This window comes from Alexandromys fortis, unplaced genomic scaffold (assembly GCF_014885135.2).
Source record: "Alexandromys fortis isolate MF-2015 unplaced genomic scaffold, M_Fortis_MF-2015_v1.1 scaffold_17, whole genome shotgun sequence".
NCBI lineage: Eukaryota > Metazoa > Chordata > Mammalia > Rodentia > Cricetidae > Alexandromys > Alexandromys fortis.
Window position 1 is genome coordinate 4,567,856 of NW_026067896.1, and position 19,913 is coordinate 4,587,768.

The window sequence follows — 19,913 nt, forward strand, 5'->3', positions numbered from 1 at the left end:
CTTCTGGTGCTTTATTACTTGGTGATTGCTTCCTAGGGATCGGGTGTTCTCTGCGATGTTTTCCCAGTTTTGACAGGCCCCAATCACCTGGACCTTGAGAATGGGTCACCTTAGGAGCTCTTGGTCTCTCCTAGCCATGGAAACTCGTCTGCCTTGATCTCCAGTTCTGTATCCAGCTTTGGAGAGGAGCTTCCTCCCATATCCTAGTGATAAAAGGTGTTTTGTTTGTGTTGTTGTAGGATCTTGTCCCTAAGGTATTTTTTTCTGCAGTGTGGATAAAAGGGTTTTCTTCAATCTTGTCTGTAGCTATAATGACTCTTTGCCTTCATCTTAAGTGACAAAGCTCACTTTTCCTCCCTGTGGTTTAAATAAAGCTTTTACTATTTTAGCAAAATCAGGAAATCATGTCTGTACCTCAGCCCCAATTTAACTTAATGTCTGCACGTAGGCACTCCCTCAAAAGCAGAGATTTATTTGTCCTGGCGGTGTTTTCTAGACTTCCAGAGCCCTTGTGGAGGGAGGGGTGTGAGAAGAACCTGTGATTATCAGCCTTTCTTGAGCTTGGATCTTTAGCGGCTTGCAGCTGTCATGTTAGATGAGTCTTGCCATTGCACAATTTATTAAAATTTTGACTGATCTCTGTCTGGCGATGTAGCTTCATAGATGGAGTGTTCGCCTAGAATGTGTGAAGCCTTAGTGTCACAGCCATATAGAATGCATGTGGCTGTGTGTGCCTGTGATCCCAGCACTGAAGACTTGAAGCTGGAGGATCAGAAGTCCAGGTCATCTTTGCATACAAAGCAAGTTTGATGCCATCCTTGGATATATGAGATGCTATCTCAAAAACAAACACAAACAACCCCTAAATACTAAAGTTTTTCCTTTACCTATCAATATGGTTCTACTTACTTTTCTGATGATATTGCCAGAGTTGGAACAATTAGACTTGGTGTTCTTTGGAATTTCGATTGTTTGCCTGATAACTTCCCTTCTGATAGGCTCAAAATAAATTGTGGTTTTGTAGATTGTCATCCTTAGGATTGGAGTGATATCACTTTTAGTTTTCTGAATCTTCTTAAAAATTGTTTTTGGTTTTTCTGGGACAGGGTTTCTGTGTGTAATAGCCCTGGCTGTCCTGGAGCTCACTCTGTAGACCAGGCTGGCCTCAAACGCACTGAGATCCGCCTGCCTCTGCCTCCTGAGGGCCGGAACTCCATGGCTGTGCCACCATGCCAGCACTCCTGGCAGTTTTCTAAATTTTAAATTAATCATAGTTATTAAAAATTACATTTGTAATTATAAATACAATAGAAACGTTTGTAGTGACAGTAAATGATACAACTTTCCTTTTTCTTAGCCTACTTTTCTTTTTAATTCATTTTATTTTTATTTAGCTATGTGTGTGGGTATGAACAAGTGTGTGTATCTCCACAGAGGTCAGAAGGGGCATCAGAACTGTGGGACTGGAGTTACAGGCCGTGGTGAACCACCCAGTGTGGGACCTGGGGAACCAGCTGTGGTTCTGAGAGTCGCCAGGGCCAGGGCCCTTAGCGTTCGAGACAGCCCTGTAGGCCCCAGTGTTTTCATCCTAAAGGAACCTGGCTTTACTTTACTTGCACAGCTCCATTTGTTAGACTGAGAATACATGAAGGTATTTTCTCTTTACAGCTGAGTTGTCTTCAGACTGAGTCTAGTTCCCTCCAGTTGAGACCATGTCTCCTCTTTTAAGATGCTAGGTTATGACTTCTTTGTGGAGGTAAAATTGTCTCCCGTACTTCTGAAGCTAAACTGATGAAAAATAATAGTAGGTAGAAGTGTGGTTTAATATTCAAGGAAATGTTCCACAAACGTAATTTAATAATTAATATGTATATCAAAGATAGAATTAATTTCAAGATTTTTATGATGTAATATGCCATTCAAGCAAGATATTCTATAATTTATAAAATTAAATTTTATACTCTTTTAATCTCATCCTGCATATTTTGGTTATAAAATTATGATTCTCTGATCATCAGAAAACTATTTTTTAAAATCCTTTTTTTTTTCTGCAGAAAACTGCATCAACAATTTGAAATGTATAAGGAACAAGTAAAGAAGATGGGAGAAGAATCTCAACAGCAGCAAGAACAGAAGGGCGATGCCCCAACCTGTGGTATCTGCCATAAAACAAAATTCGCGGATGGATGCGGCCATAACTGTTCTTATTGCCAAACGAAGTTCTGCGCTCGTTGTGGAGGTCGAGTGTCATTACGCTCAAACAAGGTACGGAGCTGAAATACGATTGTTTCCCAATAGTTGAGCTTACCGTGAATACAGTGCAACGACACCTGCAATCACTTAACAGATTAATCAAAGAGCACACAGTTTACCGAATGAGAAAGGTAATGTTGGCTGTTCTGTGGCCCTGAGCCACAGGCCTTTGACTTCATCACAGTGAAGACATTTACTGTTGCAGGGGGCTGCTTGTTCGTTTCTGGCTGCCCAGACTTCTGAAATAATCACACCAAAACTGTATTAATTAAGCCACTGCTTGGCCCATTAGCTCTAGCTTCTTTATTGGCTAACTCTTACATATTAATTTAACCCATTTCTATTAATCTGTGTATCGCCATGTGGCTGTGGTTTACTGGTTTAAGTTCAGTCTGACTCTTGCGGGGCTACATGGCTTCTCTATCACTCAGCGACCTTTTTCTTCCAGCATTCAGTTCAGTTTCCCCCACCTAGCTCTGTTCTACCCTATCAGGCCAAGTCAGTTTTGTTATTCATTAACCAAAAAAAAAAAAAAAAAAAAAGCAACACATAGATAGAAAGACCTCCCACATCAATTTATAGATTAATTGATCTGCCCCACAGCGACTAAGATGGCTTCTTATAGAACTCTGTGTAAATCTTTCTATCGCCCTGACAGTAACACAAACTTTGTAGACTATTTTTTATCTTAGTCATTTGAAACAAGGCTGGTCCAGCTCTGAGATTCTTTTCTTCATTTCATAACTTTGTAAGCTCTACTGTCCTTTGTTTTTGTATTGAGGAAATATCATTCAGCTATGGAATTTAAATGTCTAGTCTTCCATATTTCTTCTAGGCTTTATCTCTGCTTTATCCTCTTCAGTGAATATACTACTCATAGAGGACTTTGTCAATTAGCAAGGCCAGTATTGCAGATGCTCTTCTTACTAAGTTCTTTTGAATTTCTGTCCTTATTAATATCCTATCACCAAACTGATTACTTAGATAGTTCTTACATGCAGAGTTAATCTGTATGCGCATTATTTGGGAATAATTGTGGGAATTAGTTCTCCTGTGTGATTTCATGTTTTTATTTTCTTATTGTTTGTTTCTCTCAATGTTTTGCTTGCCCAAAAGTAATCCTTTATTTCTTCTAATGCTTCTTCTTGATTTGATCATGTTTTGTGCATACACATATGTGTGTGCATGTTCATGAATGTGTATGTATGTGAATGTATGTATGCATGTATGTATATTCATATATGTATATATTTATGAATGGATGCGTGTGATTTATATATGAATTGTGGTATAATTTTAAGTAAAACAATACAAGCAGAAATCCTTAGTTTTAAAAGGAATATATTGTTTTTCAGAATTAAGTGTAATTTTTTCACAGATACCATCAATTACAAATTTGCTAAGAATTCTTTCCTTTAAGATCTTGAATAGGCATTAAAGTTTCCCAATGCCTTTTGCCACCCACTGAGATTAATTTTTATTTTTTCTTTCTTTAAGGTGGTGAGGTATTGACTGATTTTTGAATATTAAACCAACTCTGTTTTCTTCTAATAAAATCCATCTAGTCATTCATGATAGATAATTCATTTCATATATAAATGAATTTGATTTGCCAGTGTCTTTTTTGATTTTGGAATTAACATCACACTGGCCTAATGAAAAAGATTATATGAAGTATTTTACTTTCTTCAATATCACAGAAGAGTTTGTATAGAACTGGTATTATTTCATTTTTTGATGTCTGATCAAGTGCAGAACAATTGAGTTGCCCTACTCCATGACACAAGTCCTTTTTTAATTATTAAAAATATTTGTTAGATCTTATCTGTGAAGTTATCTGGGCATGCATTTTTATTCACCGGAAGGTTTTAAAGTATACTTTCAATTTTTTATTTGATTCAGAGTTCTTTTTTGTATGTGTGAATATATTTTCATAATTATATCTTAGGAATTTGTTCAGTTTCACATAAATTATTAAATTTATGGATTTAAAAATATTCATAATATTCCATTATTTTTAATATGCATGTAGTCAGTGGTGATGCTGCATCATTCTTTATTTTTGTAAAGTCTTTCTTTTTTGTTGAATTTGTCTGTATATTTGATAATTTTGTTGATATAAAAATCAACTTGATTTATTGAATTTTCTCTATTTCTAAATTATGCTCTGATCCTTATTATTTCTTCTACTTCCTATGGTTGAATTTTGTAGTTTCATAAAGGGAAAATGAAGTTTTAATATCTTTCCTTCTCTGATATAAGAATCACATGCTCCTAATTTCTTTCAAGTACTGTTTTAGTTGCTTCCCTCAAATTCCAATTTAATTTTTTTCATTTTTTCTTAAATTGAAAATACTTACAAAATTTCCTCACAGCCTCTCCATCTTCTTCTGCTTTGATTCTGTCTCCAGGCCCTTCCTTAGCTTCTGTTTGTGCCCTGCTCTGTGGACATCTGAGCGGTGGTAGGCGGGGTTTATAGTTTGTGCCCTGCTCTGTGGACATCTGAGCGGTGGTAGGCGGGGTTTATACAGAGCTTATCTTATCGTCCATGCTTCACTAACATTGACCTTTGTGGCCTCATATTAATTACCTTAAAAACATTTAACATTGATTATTTGGGGTTTCATCCATGCATATATGTATTTTGATAATATTTACCCCTTCCCCCTCTATCCACTTCCCTTCCCGTTATCCTCTCCCTTTTCTTCTCTCCCATTCTTTCAAATATTTCATTAAGTCCAATTAGTGTTGCTCATATGCACATGGGTGTGCGGCCGCCTGTGGACCATGGTACAGTACAAGGGGATGTATTCTGAAAAGGAGACTTTTCTCTCCTCACAGCCATCAGCTATCTGTTGCTCCTCAGCAAGAGGTAGGAGCTTCTGGGTTCTTCCCTACTTGGTGCTGTAGTGTTCACCGGGCTGATCTTGTGCAAGCCGTGGGCAAACAGCCACAGCTGCTGTGAGTCCCGAGTGTCTTGTCATGCCCAGAAGATACCGTTCACTCCATTGGCTCTTACACTCTTAGTGCCTCCGTTTCCCCACAGTTGTCCGGGGAGAGGGTGTGAGAGAGCGCTTGCACGAGCACTTCAAAGACACTCTGTTTTCTGAGCATTTGTGAGAGTGTGTTCTCACTGCTATTCACTGCACAAAATCTGCTATCAGGTGTCTTAAAAGACGTTCTTCTAGTCAGATACGGAGGAACCTTGTTTAATCTGAGCTACTGGTAAGGCCAAGGCAGGGTGATGTTTACATTTGAGAGTAGTTTGGGTTACAGAAGAAGATCCCATCTCAGTTAAAGTAAAACAGGACTGTAGATATAGTCCAGTGATAGAACAATGATAGAGCTGATGTCTAATCCGAGAACAACAAACCAAATCACACCATGTTTTACTGCCTTTTGTTCAGACAGGAGGAGAAATCTGATCCGTGCTTGTCAATGTAGACCAGAAAAAAATATCTTGTGATATCTCATCATAGCTTAATTGCTTGCTAATATAAATCGCAGTTTCTACTGTATGGTACCTTTTGACTGAATAGAAATCTTAAGTACAGTAAAATGTTGGAATACTCCTCGAAAAGGTATTATATCGCGAGCAACTTTTAATCTCTCTGTATTCTAGCTTAGCTGCATGAACAGGTTTGTTGGAGAAGGAAGGGGCAGAGACAGGACACTTCATACCCTTGTCCCCCGAATTTTGATCTCTATCTGGGGACTCATGCCAGGAAAGTAAAATACATTAAAAAGCAGTTTAGATTTTAGTTCAGGGAAGACAGCTCTGGATTTCTTTATTAGTATTTCTAAGTTTTCTTTCAAGTAAGGAGCTGAATATGAACATCTTAATTTATATTGGAAGACATTCATTGGAATAGAATGGGGGAAAGCCACCCAAGTTTTGAGATAAAAAGATTACAAGGTTCAACTTATGTTTTCAAATTTGGTCTTGTAAATGCCCAGCTGCCTCATGTTATAGAAGACTTTTGTTTGCAACAGTGGCTCAATGCACTTCTTTGACTTACCCTAGCTCCAAAGAATTAAGGTCAGTGATATATTATCAGACTGTCCTTTTAGAGAATACAAATATTTTAGATATCAATAGCTAGTCATAAAGCTATTAAAATTCTTTCTGTAATCTTCCAAGAGAACACAAGGAAATAACTGTTTTAATTTTGAGACTCTTTGATGTGGAACCATCCTTAGCAATTAATTATGTCTCTGAAGTCCACTGAGGACAGGGAAGGAACAAAGGGTGCCAGTCGTGTGGAAATGCCAGTGCAGATAGACGACACCACACTGCTGCTATTCTCCTCTTAAGACGTTACTTACTCAACAAGTAAAAATTGCGTATGATTTTAGTCAAATGAAAAAATAAGGAAACATTATTTTGTAACATTTAAATTGTGATAAACACTGAATTGGAAAGACGTTAAGCATAACTTATAATAAGGATTGTTTTTTTAAAACTTTACTTTTTTTTGTTTTTTGATTGTTCAAAACAGAGTCTCTGTGTGGCCCTGGCTGTCCTGGAACTCGTTCTCTAGACCAGGCTGGCCTTGAACTCAGAGATCCACCCGCCTCTGCCTCCTGAGTGCTGGGGTTAAAGGTGTACACCACCATGCCCAGCAATAAGGATTATTTTAAACTTCAAAATATGTTAACTTGAATTTGTTTCTTTTGTCTTTTGGTAGGAAAAATTGATTTCCATGTGTTTAATTAATTTCTTCTGTTTGATTAATCTAACTTAGAATTTTCAGAATTACACTGTTTAGCTTAAATAGAGTACTTCAAATGGGGCATTTCATTTATAGTAACTTTTTATAATCTGTAAAATAAAGGAATTAATCTAAATGACCTCTAAGGTTTCTTCTGGGATTAATATCTTATAAAATCAATTTACTCACACAGTTCTTGAAATAGCTGATGAATGAATGTACTTCTACTAAATGAAGCAAAAGCTTTATTTCTACTGTTTAAATAATTTAAAAACTAATAAAGAAGCTTCATTAATTCTTAAACTTTGTTTTTTTTTTTTTTTTGTTTTTGTTTTTTGTTTTTTTTCAAGACAGGGTTTCTCTGTGGCTTTGGAGCCTGTCCTGGAGCTAGCTCTGTAGACCAGGTTGGTCTCGAACTCGCAGAGATCCGCCTGCCTCTGCCCCAGTGCTGGGATTAAAGGCGTGCGCCACCATCGCCCGGCTTAAACTTTGTTTTTGATCATTCTCCCATATATTATAATATGAAGGTGATGAAGACAGTGCTGTTTTAGAAAGCTGGTTGTTCGAAATTTGAGGAATGGGTGAAGCAAATTTATAAAATTATATAAACATAATCTTTGGCAGAATTCTAATACCCATCCATGGTTTATAGAATTAAATTTTGGAGGGAATTTTGGACAGTCATTTAATTAAAAAACAAGTAGGGCTGTACTTGAAAGCTGGGTTCGGCTGCTGGTTTGATAGGGGGTGCTTTGCCTCCAGAGTGCACAGTGGGCTTTTTTTTTTTTTTTTTTTTTTTTTTTTTAGTTTTTCGAAACAGGGTTTCTCTGTAGCTTTGGAGCCTGTCCTGGCACTAGCTCTTGTAGACCAGGCTGGCCTCGAACTCCCAGAGATCCGCCTGCCTCTGCCTCCCGAGTGCTGGGATTAAAGGCTTGTGCCACCACCGCCCGGCCCCACAGTGGGCTTTTATGTCTGCATCTGAAAGCTGCATCTGCTTCCTGCTCGCTCTCAGACTCCTCATCAGTAGCTAAGAGGAGCTGCTTATGAGTAACTAAGGCGAACCTCAAGGTAGGAAATACTATTTACAATATATTTGGAAGAATAAAGACATCTACAGTGCATTCTAGTCATAATGCAGATTATATAAAGTTTAAAATACTCTCAGTGAAACAATTCCATTTCAAATATTAGCCCCAAACAAATGAACAACCAAATCTTATTTTAAAGATATTAACAATACTTATTTTTAACTCTTTTTAAGTTAAAAGAATTAAAATCTACAAAAGAATTATAACATTGCATTCTTTTGAAATGTAATTTTTATAATTCTTCTTCATAAGGGTCTTAGGTTACCACTAGATTTTACTTATTCCAGACTAGACTTCTGATATCTTTCCTGCTGCTGGAATAATCCTCAGATTTTATTCTGAAATTTTTAACTTTTCAAATAGTATCACTCCATGTTGTTGTCTGAACCAGAAAGCAAGGCCTCAGATTTCTTTCCTTGCTTTCCTTCACAAGTTTTAGACATTTAGTAATTTTGTGTCTATATGTGTAAACTGCTGACTGATGTCTCTTCAGACTCGATTCAATTCTTGTCTCTGACCTGCTCTGTCTGCTGGAGTCTCGGCTTCTCAGACACTCACTGCTAGAGGGATCCCCATCTCTCAAGTGACCGATGTTTCTGCAGCGGCTGAGTAACTTTCTGAGCACTCTTCTCTTTTCCAGGTCCCAGACAAGCCCTCTAGGAGCACCTCTCTTAGCTGTCTCCATCTGGTCCGCTGTGCTCTGACTCATCCTTCTACTGCAGGCAGAGCTATTTCCCTCTAGACTGCACTCTAAATCCTTACCTGCTTGATGAACATTGCTTGTTTTTGTTAACATAAGCATCACCTCCTTCATGGTCCTTCTTTGGGTATTCTGTGTGAATCAACTACTTACTTTCTTGAGATACATTAAATTTTATAGATCTCTAATCTAGTATATTCTCAAATTTTATTGCTAACTGATTGTATCTCTTTAATCTACTTTGACTGCTCAGTGTGCGTGTTTCTGTGTACTTGGTATGTAACAGGCCCGTGTATTCACTACTGAGTGAATGACCGAATGGGAAATTGGGATACATATCATCACCATTATTTTTAAACATTTAATTTTAGTTTTGGTAGTAACTTTTCTTTATCTTAGAGAATTTTATATGTTTATACAATGAATCTTGATCATATATCTATTCCCATCGTCCCTGCCTCCCCTCAAATGCCCCACAATCAGGCCTTCTCAGAAATGAAAAGGTGTGGAGCCATCTGCTAGAATATAGGAAGTATACTAGCTTGGACTAGATTCTCCCTCCCCAGCTGCCCTCAGCTGTCAGTAACTCTCCAGGAAGGGAGGACTCTTAGGGATGACCTCTCCTGTCTTTGTGACTCTTGGATGGGTTGCTTGTGTAGTTCTTGTGCAAGTAGAAGGCGGAACAGTCCAGCAAGCAGGGTAATTCTGTATGAATTTAAGGCTATATTTTAGAATTAGCTTGCTAACTAATGTGTTTCCATACGGCTTTAAAAAAAGTATCCTTAATCTTGCATAACCCACCCATTTCTACTCCTTCCCCGGGGGTATTAACCCCACGTAACTGGTTAAACTCCAGTACTCCTCACGTTCTTGAATGCTGTATGTATTCTACTAACCTCCAACTGTATTGTTTAATTGGGCTGTGAGATCCTCAGCATCCATTTGGCTTCCTATTTACTCTTTCTTTGGGCTAGATCCTCCTGCCCTCTCTCCTCCATGCTCCTGTATCTACCTGCTTACGCCTTCCACCCTCCCTTGCCACCTCTCTGCTTCACTAGCAGTTACGATTTCCTGTCCCCTCGTGTCTCCCCCACCCCAGCACCCCTTTCTGGTTTCTTGGTTTCTACATGTGCTACAAGTTAAACACACAAAAGGTTTGAGGCTAGGATCTGCATATGAGAGAGGTCAGCTGTGTTTGTCTTTCTGGGCCTTTTTTCCCACCTCATTTGGCAGCATTTTTTTTTCAGTATTCATTTGCCTAGAGATTCCGTTTTTATTTACGACTGAGGAACATTATAGTGTGTATATAATATATTATATACTGTGCACCTCCTTCTTCTTAGCCATTCATCTGTTGATGGACATCTCAGTTTCTGTTCTTAGCTATGAAGAGAGAACACAGTGTGCTCAGGATAAGAAGTTCCTAGAGTCTATATGCTCAGACTGGGATAGTCGGGTCATATGGCAGTTCTGTTTCTAGATTTTTTTTTTATAAACACATGCACTGCTTCCCAAAGTGGATGCATTGGTTTGCAGTCCCATAAGCCTCACTCCACACAGATTTATTCCTGAAGATGACCATTCTCAATGGTGCAAGATGGAATCTTGAAGTGCTTTTAATACTGATGGCTAGGATGTTGAACAGTTTTTTAAAGTGTATTCCTAGCCAATTTGCGTTTCTTCTTTTGAGAATTTTTTATTCAATACCATAGCCTATTATTTTAAGGGAGGCTGTTTATTTTCCTAATGTTTTAGTTCTTTGTCTAGACACTGATCATGTGAGGCGGGAGGGGCTGTAACGATCTCTCTCACCCATGGGCTGGTTGTCTGGCCACTCACTTCACACTTTTCTTTGCTGCACAGAAACTTTTTAGTTTCAGGAGTTTCCGTTTGTTGATTGTTGGTCTAATTTCCTGTGCTATTGGAATCTTATTCATAGCATCCCTTCCTGTGTTTCCTACCTTTTCCTCTAGCAAGTTCAGGGTGTCACTTCTTAGGTTGAGTTCTTGATCAATTGGAGTTGAGTTTTGTGCAGGGCAAGCGATAAAATCTAGTCTCTCTCTTGTTTTTTTTTTTTTTATCACATTGAAGAAAAGTTTGACCAGCACCATTTGTAGAAGATGCTGTCTTCTACAGTGTATAGTTTTGACATTTTAAAGAAATATCAGGTCATTATAATTGCAGATTTAGATCTGAGTCCCCAATTCTATTCTGTTGAACTCTGTAGACAACATTTTTTGATAAAGTTCCTTCTTCAAGCTAATATAAAGGTCAAATATAGAGGAAGAATTTAGTTTTTAAGAGGCCAGGCCTGAGAGAATATTATGGCGGAATGAAAGTGGGGCCTTTCAGTTGATTAGAAAAGTTCAAATGCAGGAGAGTAGAGAACGCAGTCAGGTGGGTGGAGTCTGTGCTCTTTTGGGCAGTGTATAGTAGGAAATAAAGACTATATCTAGGGAGGGTTTTGAGGGGAAACTAAGGCTCTCTTGGCTATGTTTTTTCTTTGTTATGTTTATACATTTAAAATATTGAGACTATGGCCTGCAATTGCCAATTACAATAAATAATAATTTATCTTCAATGAGTTATTTAATTTTTCTTTTCATTTATATAAAAGTTAGAAGAATCTTAATTTAATAGAAATAATTTGTATAATAAATATGAATAGTTCATGTAATACTTAATTTTATCTACTTTTGATAGTAGTTGAATTGAGCAATAATGTTATGTTTTATCATTTTTATATGTAAAGGCTTTATTTCTAAACCTTTTTTAATTTTCTTAAAAGCTGTTCGTATTTGAGAATGGAATTAATTATTTATTTTGTTTTGTCTTTTCTGTCTTTTTTAACTTGCTTTCGTGGATATTCACACCCAGGAGGACAAAGTGGTTAGAAGCTTTTTCTTTCTGTCTATTATACTTTTTCTTATTGTTGTTGTCAATTTAATTTTGTTAATTATATTGCATGATAATTGCTAAACATTATAGCATATGTAAGCATGCTGATTTCAATGAAACAAAACCCAACTTGCATTATATTAGATGCAAGTATTTAGTATATTAGATGAAAATATTAATTTTTATAGAACCCTAAATTTTTACAATTTAATAGTTTTGTAATTTAATATTTAACAGCTCACAACATTCTCCATTATGATATGCCTTCCTTTACCTTACAATGTTTTCCTAAGCTCATTGTTATATTATTCAGATTTTATGAAGTTTCCAAATTAATGTGTAGAGTTAATGCCTCAAACAACTACAATTCCATCAAAAATGGGTTTACTGAAATAAATACCTTGTAGTTTATCATAACTATTTAATATATTTCTGTTCCTCTCAATACTTTGTGTTCTGAGTTAGTCAATACCCTAGCTTTTGAATGTCTGGTTTGCATTAGATCTGCTTTTAAGACTGATGCCTCTGCATATGGACACAAAAATGTTTCTATTGGGGTCACTCTTGGTGAGTTGGACTCAGCCTTGTGCCTGTTAAGATCTTTCCATTTCAAATGGCACACACTCAAAGAAATTGAAGACTTCTACTTAGTACCATGTTTTTTTTTTTTTTTTCTGAATCACCTGGAGTTTTTTGCCTCCTTCCTTAGTTTGTAGCTGCTCAGCTGGGGACAGTGCGTTTTGTGACAAATATTGAGTTTGGATTTGGAATGAACTCTCAGAGTAGAAGAAAGAACATTATAATTCTTTCCTTTTAAAATTCCTGTACAAATCCTAACAACTTTTCAAGGCTGTTTTGAAGATGACTAGGCGAATGAATGCACAGACTTCATCATCCTTGATATGGGCATGGTTCTTCAGCAAGCCTGTGAGCTCCTACCACCCGCCCTCTACCACAGCTTACCACAGTCCATGCAGCTAGTGACTTCAGAATCTCTGGCGCCTTTTGTGTTAACATAGGGTGCATGCTGGTCTAACTGCTATCTTTTCTCCCCTTTATATCAGGGCTCCTATTCCAGAAACTGGAAATTTAATGATGGAAACTTAGCTTTCATGCGCTCACAAGATTTCATAATTATCACTTGATGGCAGATAAAATATATTTGTTTATTATGGATTTGGAACATACAAGTGAAGCTGGACAGGCTTTCTTTTGACTCTAACATAGTAGGTGGTATTCACAAGAAGCTATTGAACTCTTAAGAAAGGTTTTAGTGATAAATTGATAGTTAAACTCAATTTTAATTAATTTAAATTTAAAAACCACATGTAGCTAATAGCTATGAAAGTGTACATTTTCCAGTTGCATAGCTTACAGATGGTGATAAAGGTGTGTTTTTGAAAAACATCTTAGCAGAAATAACTATATTAAATGGGCTTCTAGTAATTATGAAAAATGTATTCTTATTAACATTCTTAAGCATCGCATCTGTTTTAGTTAGTACTTTTACAACCTTCAACCAACAAACACATTATTGTTGTGCCCCGTGTGCTAATTAATATACATAAGTACTTGAGTATATCAGATAAAGTTTTATAATGAGAACTCTTATTATGCTTAAAATATATTACATTAACTTGAAATTCTAAAACTACATGCAGGAAGCTGTGCATTTGTTGAGTTTATATGCACGTTGGAAAGTGTAAATATACAATATGTCAGTAATGTTAGAATTTGGTCAAAGAAGCTGTTGACTACCAGGTCATCAGAGGTCACCTAACCGTGATTGACAATACCAGGTCATCAGAGGTAACCTAACCGTGATTGACAGTCTCCCTTCAAGCTCCCCTGCTGTCTTCATTTTGTATAAAAAGACGAAATGTCAAATAGGTTAAATAACTTTACCAGGCCCACAGCTAAAAGTCATACTTGGCATGATTTGTTTCAGAAGTTCCCTAATGGCTATGTTTTTATTGGTTGTGTCAGATTCAGTGTAGGGCTTTGGAAAAGAAATTGAACACACTTCTTTGTACACTAGACCAGCAGAGTCAGAATAGCCAAAGGGGGTTTTGAGGTTTCTCTTCCTTGTTAGTAGTTGTTGAGATAATTCTAACATGTAGGTGAGTTGAGATACCTCTGTTTTCTCTGGCTGTGAGCCCTGCTTCTCTCTCTCAGTATTAACATATTCAGAAGCCAGTGTGTCACAGATGCTAGGCTTCCACATGTCAGCAGCACAAGAAGAACAAGTTTCAGCTGTAAGCAAGAAACTCTTTGTAATATGTACTCTGCCCTGGTTTAGATTGAATTTCCTTGTTTTGTTTCTTAATTTAGCATGTATTGGAAATGACTAATCTAGGTAGGTATTATTTCATGTTAATATAGAAAGCTAATAGTCTGCCAGTGTTCGGGGGGTTGCAGATTTTAATTTATTGGAACAATCACTGTGAAGGTTGGGTGGTTACTGAGAATGGGGAAGAACATACATCCTCAACATGTCATGCAGGAGCTCCTAGTGTATCTTCTCATAGACACAGTTTACAAATGGTGATTCGATAGAATAGTAGTATGAGTTACTGCCTGAGCTGGGCAGGCGTATTCTGAATGCCTGCTGGCTCCTTGGCAGGAAAGAGATGCTATAGTAGTCGGGCCTGGCTTGCAGGACTTCCTGGAGAGAATGATGACTTGCAGTCTACATAACTCTGCTCACAATATTGTGCTTTCCCTTCAGCTCAGTGTAAGATGGTTATGGATGGGAACTTGGCTGTGCTTGTTAAAGGAGGAACTGAGATGGTAGTTCAGGCATTGAATTTGAACTATGCTTTTTCTTCAAGATTTTAAGTTATTTGAAAAAAATTATACTTTCTCACATTTTTCAGTATGACAGCTAATATTCTCATCAAGTTTATGTATTTTGAGGCTGTTTTCTAGCATTATGAGTATCAGCATTTTATAGTAAGAGTATTTATTGTACCTGATAAAGAATATAACTAGTAAATTTTGAACAGTTTTAGTTCGATAACTTCCATCAGTGTCAAAAACCAAACACAGATTTTTGTTCCTGCTGATAGTTTTCTTTCCTTGTTTCTGAAAATATATTTTCTCCACATTTTTATTATTCTTTTGAGGATTTCATCTATTGCCATCACACATTTTGATCATATTCTTCATCCAATGCTCTTGCATCCCCATTCCTTCTCGAGTTCATGTCTTCTTCACACACACACACACACACACACACACACACACACACACACACACACACACCAGAGTCTACTGAGTCTAGTTTGTTTTGCCCATATGTGTAGACAGAAGTTTCTGTCCTGCCTGGGTCCACAGCCATTCAGTAACTTTGTCTGTCCTGGAACTCACTCTGTAGACCAGGCTGGCCTTGAACTCACAGAGATCCACCTGCCTCTGCCTCCCAAGTGCTGGGATTAAAGGCATGTGCCACCATGACTTTAATCTTTTTTTCTTTTTTTTAAAGGACTTTCTTTATCCTTTTTCTTTTCCCTCCCAAGCTTACATATATTTCTAAACACACTGTGAACTGTTTAGGGTTGGCTTTTTTTAAAAAAAGTCTGAATCTGTCTCTATTGTAGATCTCTATATTTTTCTGTGCACGAGTCTTTAATCTGCTAAGCAGCATGGCTAGGATTAAAGCTGTGGCTTTGGTGACTGGCTTCACCCTGTTTCTTAGCTTTCTGAGAGTCTAGCTTTATAGCTGAGGTACAAGCAGGGGCCATGTTTATTGACACAGCTCTGTGGAGTTTCTAGGTCCATCCCACCACCATGAATTCTGCTGGTTGCTTTTAAGAACCATGTAAGTGTTTCGTTGCAAGACCTCTTAAAAGAACTGCAAGTTTTTTGTCACTAATGCTGAGTCAGGAAGTTTCTCTTAAAGGAGCTGCATCTCTGCTTGCCTCTAACAAAAAGCCCACCTGAGAAAATGCTGCTATCAAGAAGCCACGCTTGACTCTGTTCTTTTGTGTCTAGAATAACTTCCCAAGCTCTCTCAGGTTTTATGTGGACGTAGTGGCCAAATGTTGGGCACCATTTGTAGACTGAAGTTTTTGTCCCTTCCAGTCCTGCAGCCATTCAGTCCCAAATAAACACACAGAGGCTTATGTTAATTATAAACTGTTTGACCCACTGTTCAGGCTTATTACTAATTATTTCTTACAACTTAAATTAACCCATAATTCTTACCTATTTTTAGCCTTGTGTATTGGTACCTTTTCTCAGTGAGGCATTCTCATCTCGCTTCCTCTGCTTCTGTCTTTTCTCTTTCCAGAATTCTCTTAGTTTGGTTGCCCAGCCTATGCTTCCTGCCTGGCTACTGGCCAATCAGCACTTTATTAAAACCAATATGAGTGACAAATGTTTACAGTGTACAAGAGCATTATCCCACAGCACATATGCACATGAGGATAGGGTTGACCTGTAGGACATGGGCAGCATATGGGGGGCCTCAGCCCTAAAATAGCTCCTTTTCCTACATCAGAAGCCTGCTGCTCCTCAACCAGAGGTGAGGCCTCATGAGCTTCCCCTCGTCCTTGCTGGAGTGTTGTTTAGTGTGATCTTGTGCAGATCTTGTACAGGCACCATGGCTGTTGAGAGTTCATGGCTGCAGCATCCCTATCTCTCCCTGAAGACACTTTTTACAACAGTCTTTTGGTTCCCTAGCTTTTTTAGTATTTTCACGCTCTTTCCTATGTCCCTGAACTGTGAGTGTACAAGTTGTGTTATATCCCACAATATATAATTTATGGAGGCGTGTACGCACAATCACCTGCTCTCTGCCCTTTGATCAGCTGTGGTTGAAGCTTCTCTTATGAGGCATGAGAGCTGTACTAATTTATGTGCAAAGGGATAAAGATTTAGAACACAGTTGGATACTATGTTAATTTAGAAGAATAACAATAGGAGATTCTCCTCTAGGGTTTGTGAGCTCTAGCCATGGGTTTCTTTGCTAGGTTTTCAGTACTAGGTATGACTTCCCTCCTATTGACTGAGCCTTTATTCCAATCAGAGAGCTGTTGGCTACCCCCAATATAGTAATCCCACTCTTGCATTGGCCATTATTGCAGTTCACAATATTTACAGCTGAGCAGGACTTTTGATAAACATTTTTTGCCTGACAACCTGAAAGTTTTGCCTGACAATCAGGAAGGAAGCTTCTAGGTCATTACGAGGTCCACTTCTTCAAGTTCTGTGACCAAAATGTGTGGTGTCTTCAGCAATAGAACAAATAAATAGAAAAAAAATAATAGAAGAACTTACCTTCAAGTTCTGTCAGTTACCCAAAAGCAACAACAATAGTCTAACTGCCTCTGAACCACCTGACAAACAATTCTGAGAAAGGTATCCATGCCTGACAAGGCCTCTTTGTTTGACGCTCTGTGACTTCTGGGAAGAGAGAGCATTACCTCCTCATGTTCCTCCCCAGTACTTCTTCCACACATAGTATGCTTTGGTAGGTGTTCCTATATCCAGAGAATTTACTTGTATATATATTGTGAAGAACATCTATTTATAGTTAATCACAACAAAATGTGTATAATTTGAAATGAGACATTCAAATAATTCCAGAAGGTTTAAGACTGAAAATTTTCCACTAGATTGATTTAAATTATAATAAGAATGAGTACACAATTTATTAAAGTAACAAGTACAAGTTTTAATTGAAATTATTAATTTAAGAAATTTTACTAGAAAATAATTTCTTAAGGGAAAGGGTAGATCGACTATCTTTCAAAGTTGTTCATAAATATCTTGATTTAACATTGGTTTTCTTTTGTTTTAATAGATGCATTTGCTGAGGAAAGTTTTCTCAGTAATGAGACCATTTGAATAGAAGTTCAGTTATAAACCATTCACTCAACTCTCTGACTCTTTCCCAAGAACATGACAAAAGGGTTGTGGTCTATCATCAAGAATTATCTTAAATTATGTATCAGTTGACCAATATTTTATGTTTTCCTTCAACTTTCTGAAAGCAAAGAACCTAAAACATTAGACTTGCAAACTTTAATACTGAGTGAATGGTTCATCCTGTCAGTTTCTGGGAGTTATACCAAAACGGCATTACTGAGAATTATCAAAGGAATGTTCTTATTTTTCTTTTACTTAGGTATACCTTGTTTAAGCCAACATCCTAAGAAGGATTTGGAAAATGTTAATTTTAGTATTCTGCCAGTTACAATTTATACTATGAAATTATTTTTGCATCTTACATGCTTAGTTATTTTAATATCTCTTAGAACTGCCTATCTTGTTTTCAGTTTGTAGAAAAATGGAGCATGTTAGGAAGAGGCAGAGATAATCCCTTGTCAAACCCAGTCAGTCAAATGAAAATTGGTTAATCAAAGTCTTATGTTGCTTCCCAATTAAATAAATATTCATACTCATTCTTTGCTATGTGTATATTGTGTTATATGCATGTTTATGTGTGCTTGCCTGTCAGTGTAGCATGTGGAGTCCAGAGGTTGATGTCTGTGACCAGCTGCCTTATCCTTTTCTGCCATGCCTTCTCAGTATGATGGACCGTGTCCCTTCAACTGTGTACACTCTGACCAGCTGCTTCATGCTCCTCTGCCATGCCTTCCCCTATGATGGGCCGTGCCCCTTAAAGTATAAATAAACCTTTCTCCCCTAAGTTGTCTTATTGTCAGATGTCTGATTTCGTTGGCTGTAAAGAAACTGATACCGAGATCCTTATGTAAGTGCGAAGTAACCAAAACAGTCTGAGTGTGAGCATGCACTGGTCTGAGATGTCTTCGTCACCCAATTCACAGGCATATCTCATGGGTACCACAATTTCACTAAACATGCTGTTTTTGTTGTTATTTGGGATGACTGGGAGTTTGTTAAGGGTTCTGCAGTTATGAAGGCTCAGTACTTGCTGAAAGTTTTGTTTTCTGTTTTGGAGAGTCTATTTAAAATTGACTATCTCCAAAATTCACCTTCTGTTTGCTACATCATCCTTCTAAATAAATAAAAATAATCACAGAATTCAAGAAAACAGCTGTCTTTTTGATATGAGTTTTTCTGTCAGTGTAAGTTCATTATAATCATGCTTATATAATTAAAAGAAAGGATGAATTATTTAATTTATAGTAGCAATTAATCTTGACTTCATTTTAACTTCAGAAGTACAGCCATGTAAATTTTTGTTGGCCTGAGTTTCTCTCCTTTGTTTGTCTTTATTCTGAAGAAGACATTTCTTTGTTCTGTTTTATTGTGTGTAGGTTTGTGTATTTGTGCCAGAGACTTACTTCGTTTTTCCTGTGTTATCACGTGCAGGTAATGTGGGTATGTAATTTGTGCCGAAAACAACAAGAAATCCTCACCAAATCAGGAGCATGGTTTTATAACAGCGGGTCTAACACACCCCAGCAGCCGGATCACAAGGTTCTTCGAGGGCTTCGGAATGAGGAGGCTCCTCAGGAGAAGAAAGCAAAGCTGCATGAGCAGACCCAGTTCCAAGGACCCTCAGGTGACTTATCTGCGCCTTTAGTGGAGAAAGCGCGATCTCATGGACTCACCAGACAGAATTCTATTAAAAATGGGTCAGGAGGGAAGCACCCGATCGCCAGTGACATTCCTTCAGACAGGTAAGCGGTTGGTTTTCTAAAATTCGTTTGTGTGTGAGTGGGTATGGTGTGTGCGATGACGGTCAGACGAGGATAACTGTGGCGTTGGTTCTCGCCATTTTGTGAGTTCTGGAGTTTGAACTTGGTTCATCCGACTTGTGTGGTATGTGCCTGCTGACCAAAATGTAGTATTCATAATTTTCATTCCAAGCAGAATAAACATATATGCAAATTTTAAGCAACAGCGAGTTGTCTACATGTTATATCCATTTTTTAAAATTCCTTTTCTTTTGTGATGTTCATGATTTGAGCTATGACAGATTTAAAGTATTTTGTTTGATATTCGCAAGACTATAAGACAGGTTTCCAAGAATAAAGAAAGGAATCTTAATTCCTTTTGATTAAGCTTTTGTTGCTTTTGTTGTAAATTGTGGCCTTCCTACTGGGTGTACCAGGTTTTTTTTTTCCCCCCTGTGGTCTTTCTTGAGTGAGTAAAGACAGAGGCTATTTCTTCCTGTGTTTAGTAGGCATTTATATATTTTCTTTGGTGACCAGACTGTGGGGTTGTTTTTTTTTTTACACTTTTTTTTTTAATTTTTTTTATTTTATTGAGAATAAGAAAAAAAAAGTTTCCGCCTCCTCCCAGCCTCCCATTTCCCTCCCCCTCCCC

At 37.5% G+C, this 19,913-nt stretch overlaps 1 protein-coding gene across 12 annotated transcripts in view; it reads left to right on the plus strand.

The window, feature by feature from the left end:
* Rims2 (regulating synaptic membrane exocytosis 2) overlaps nt 1-19,913 on the plus strand; it is a 373,273-nt gene that overhangs the window by 68,281 nt on the left and 285,079 nt on the right. For all 12 annotated transcript variants that reach the window (XM_050162885.1, XM_050162890.1, XM_050162839.1 and 9 more), the window contains 2 exons: nt 2,055-2,265; nt 18,954-19,264. In XM_050162885.1, coding sequence (XP_050018842.1) covers nt 2,055-2,265; nt 18,954-19,264 — 522 coding nt within the window. The remainder of the gene's footprint in view (nt 1-2,054; nt 2,266-18,953; nt 19,265-19,913) is intronic.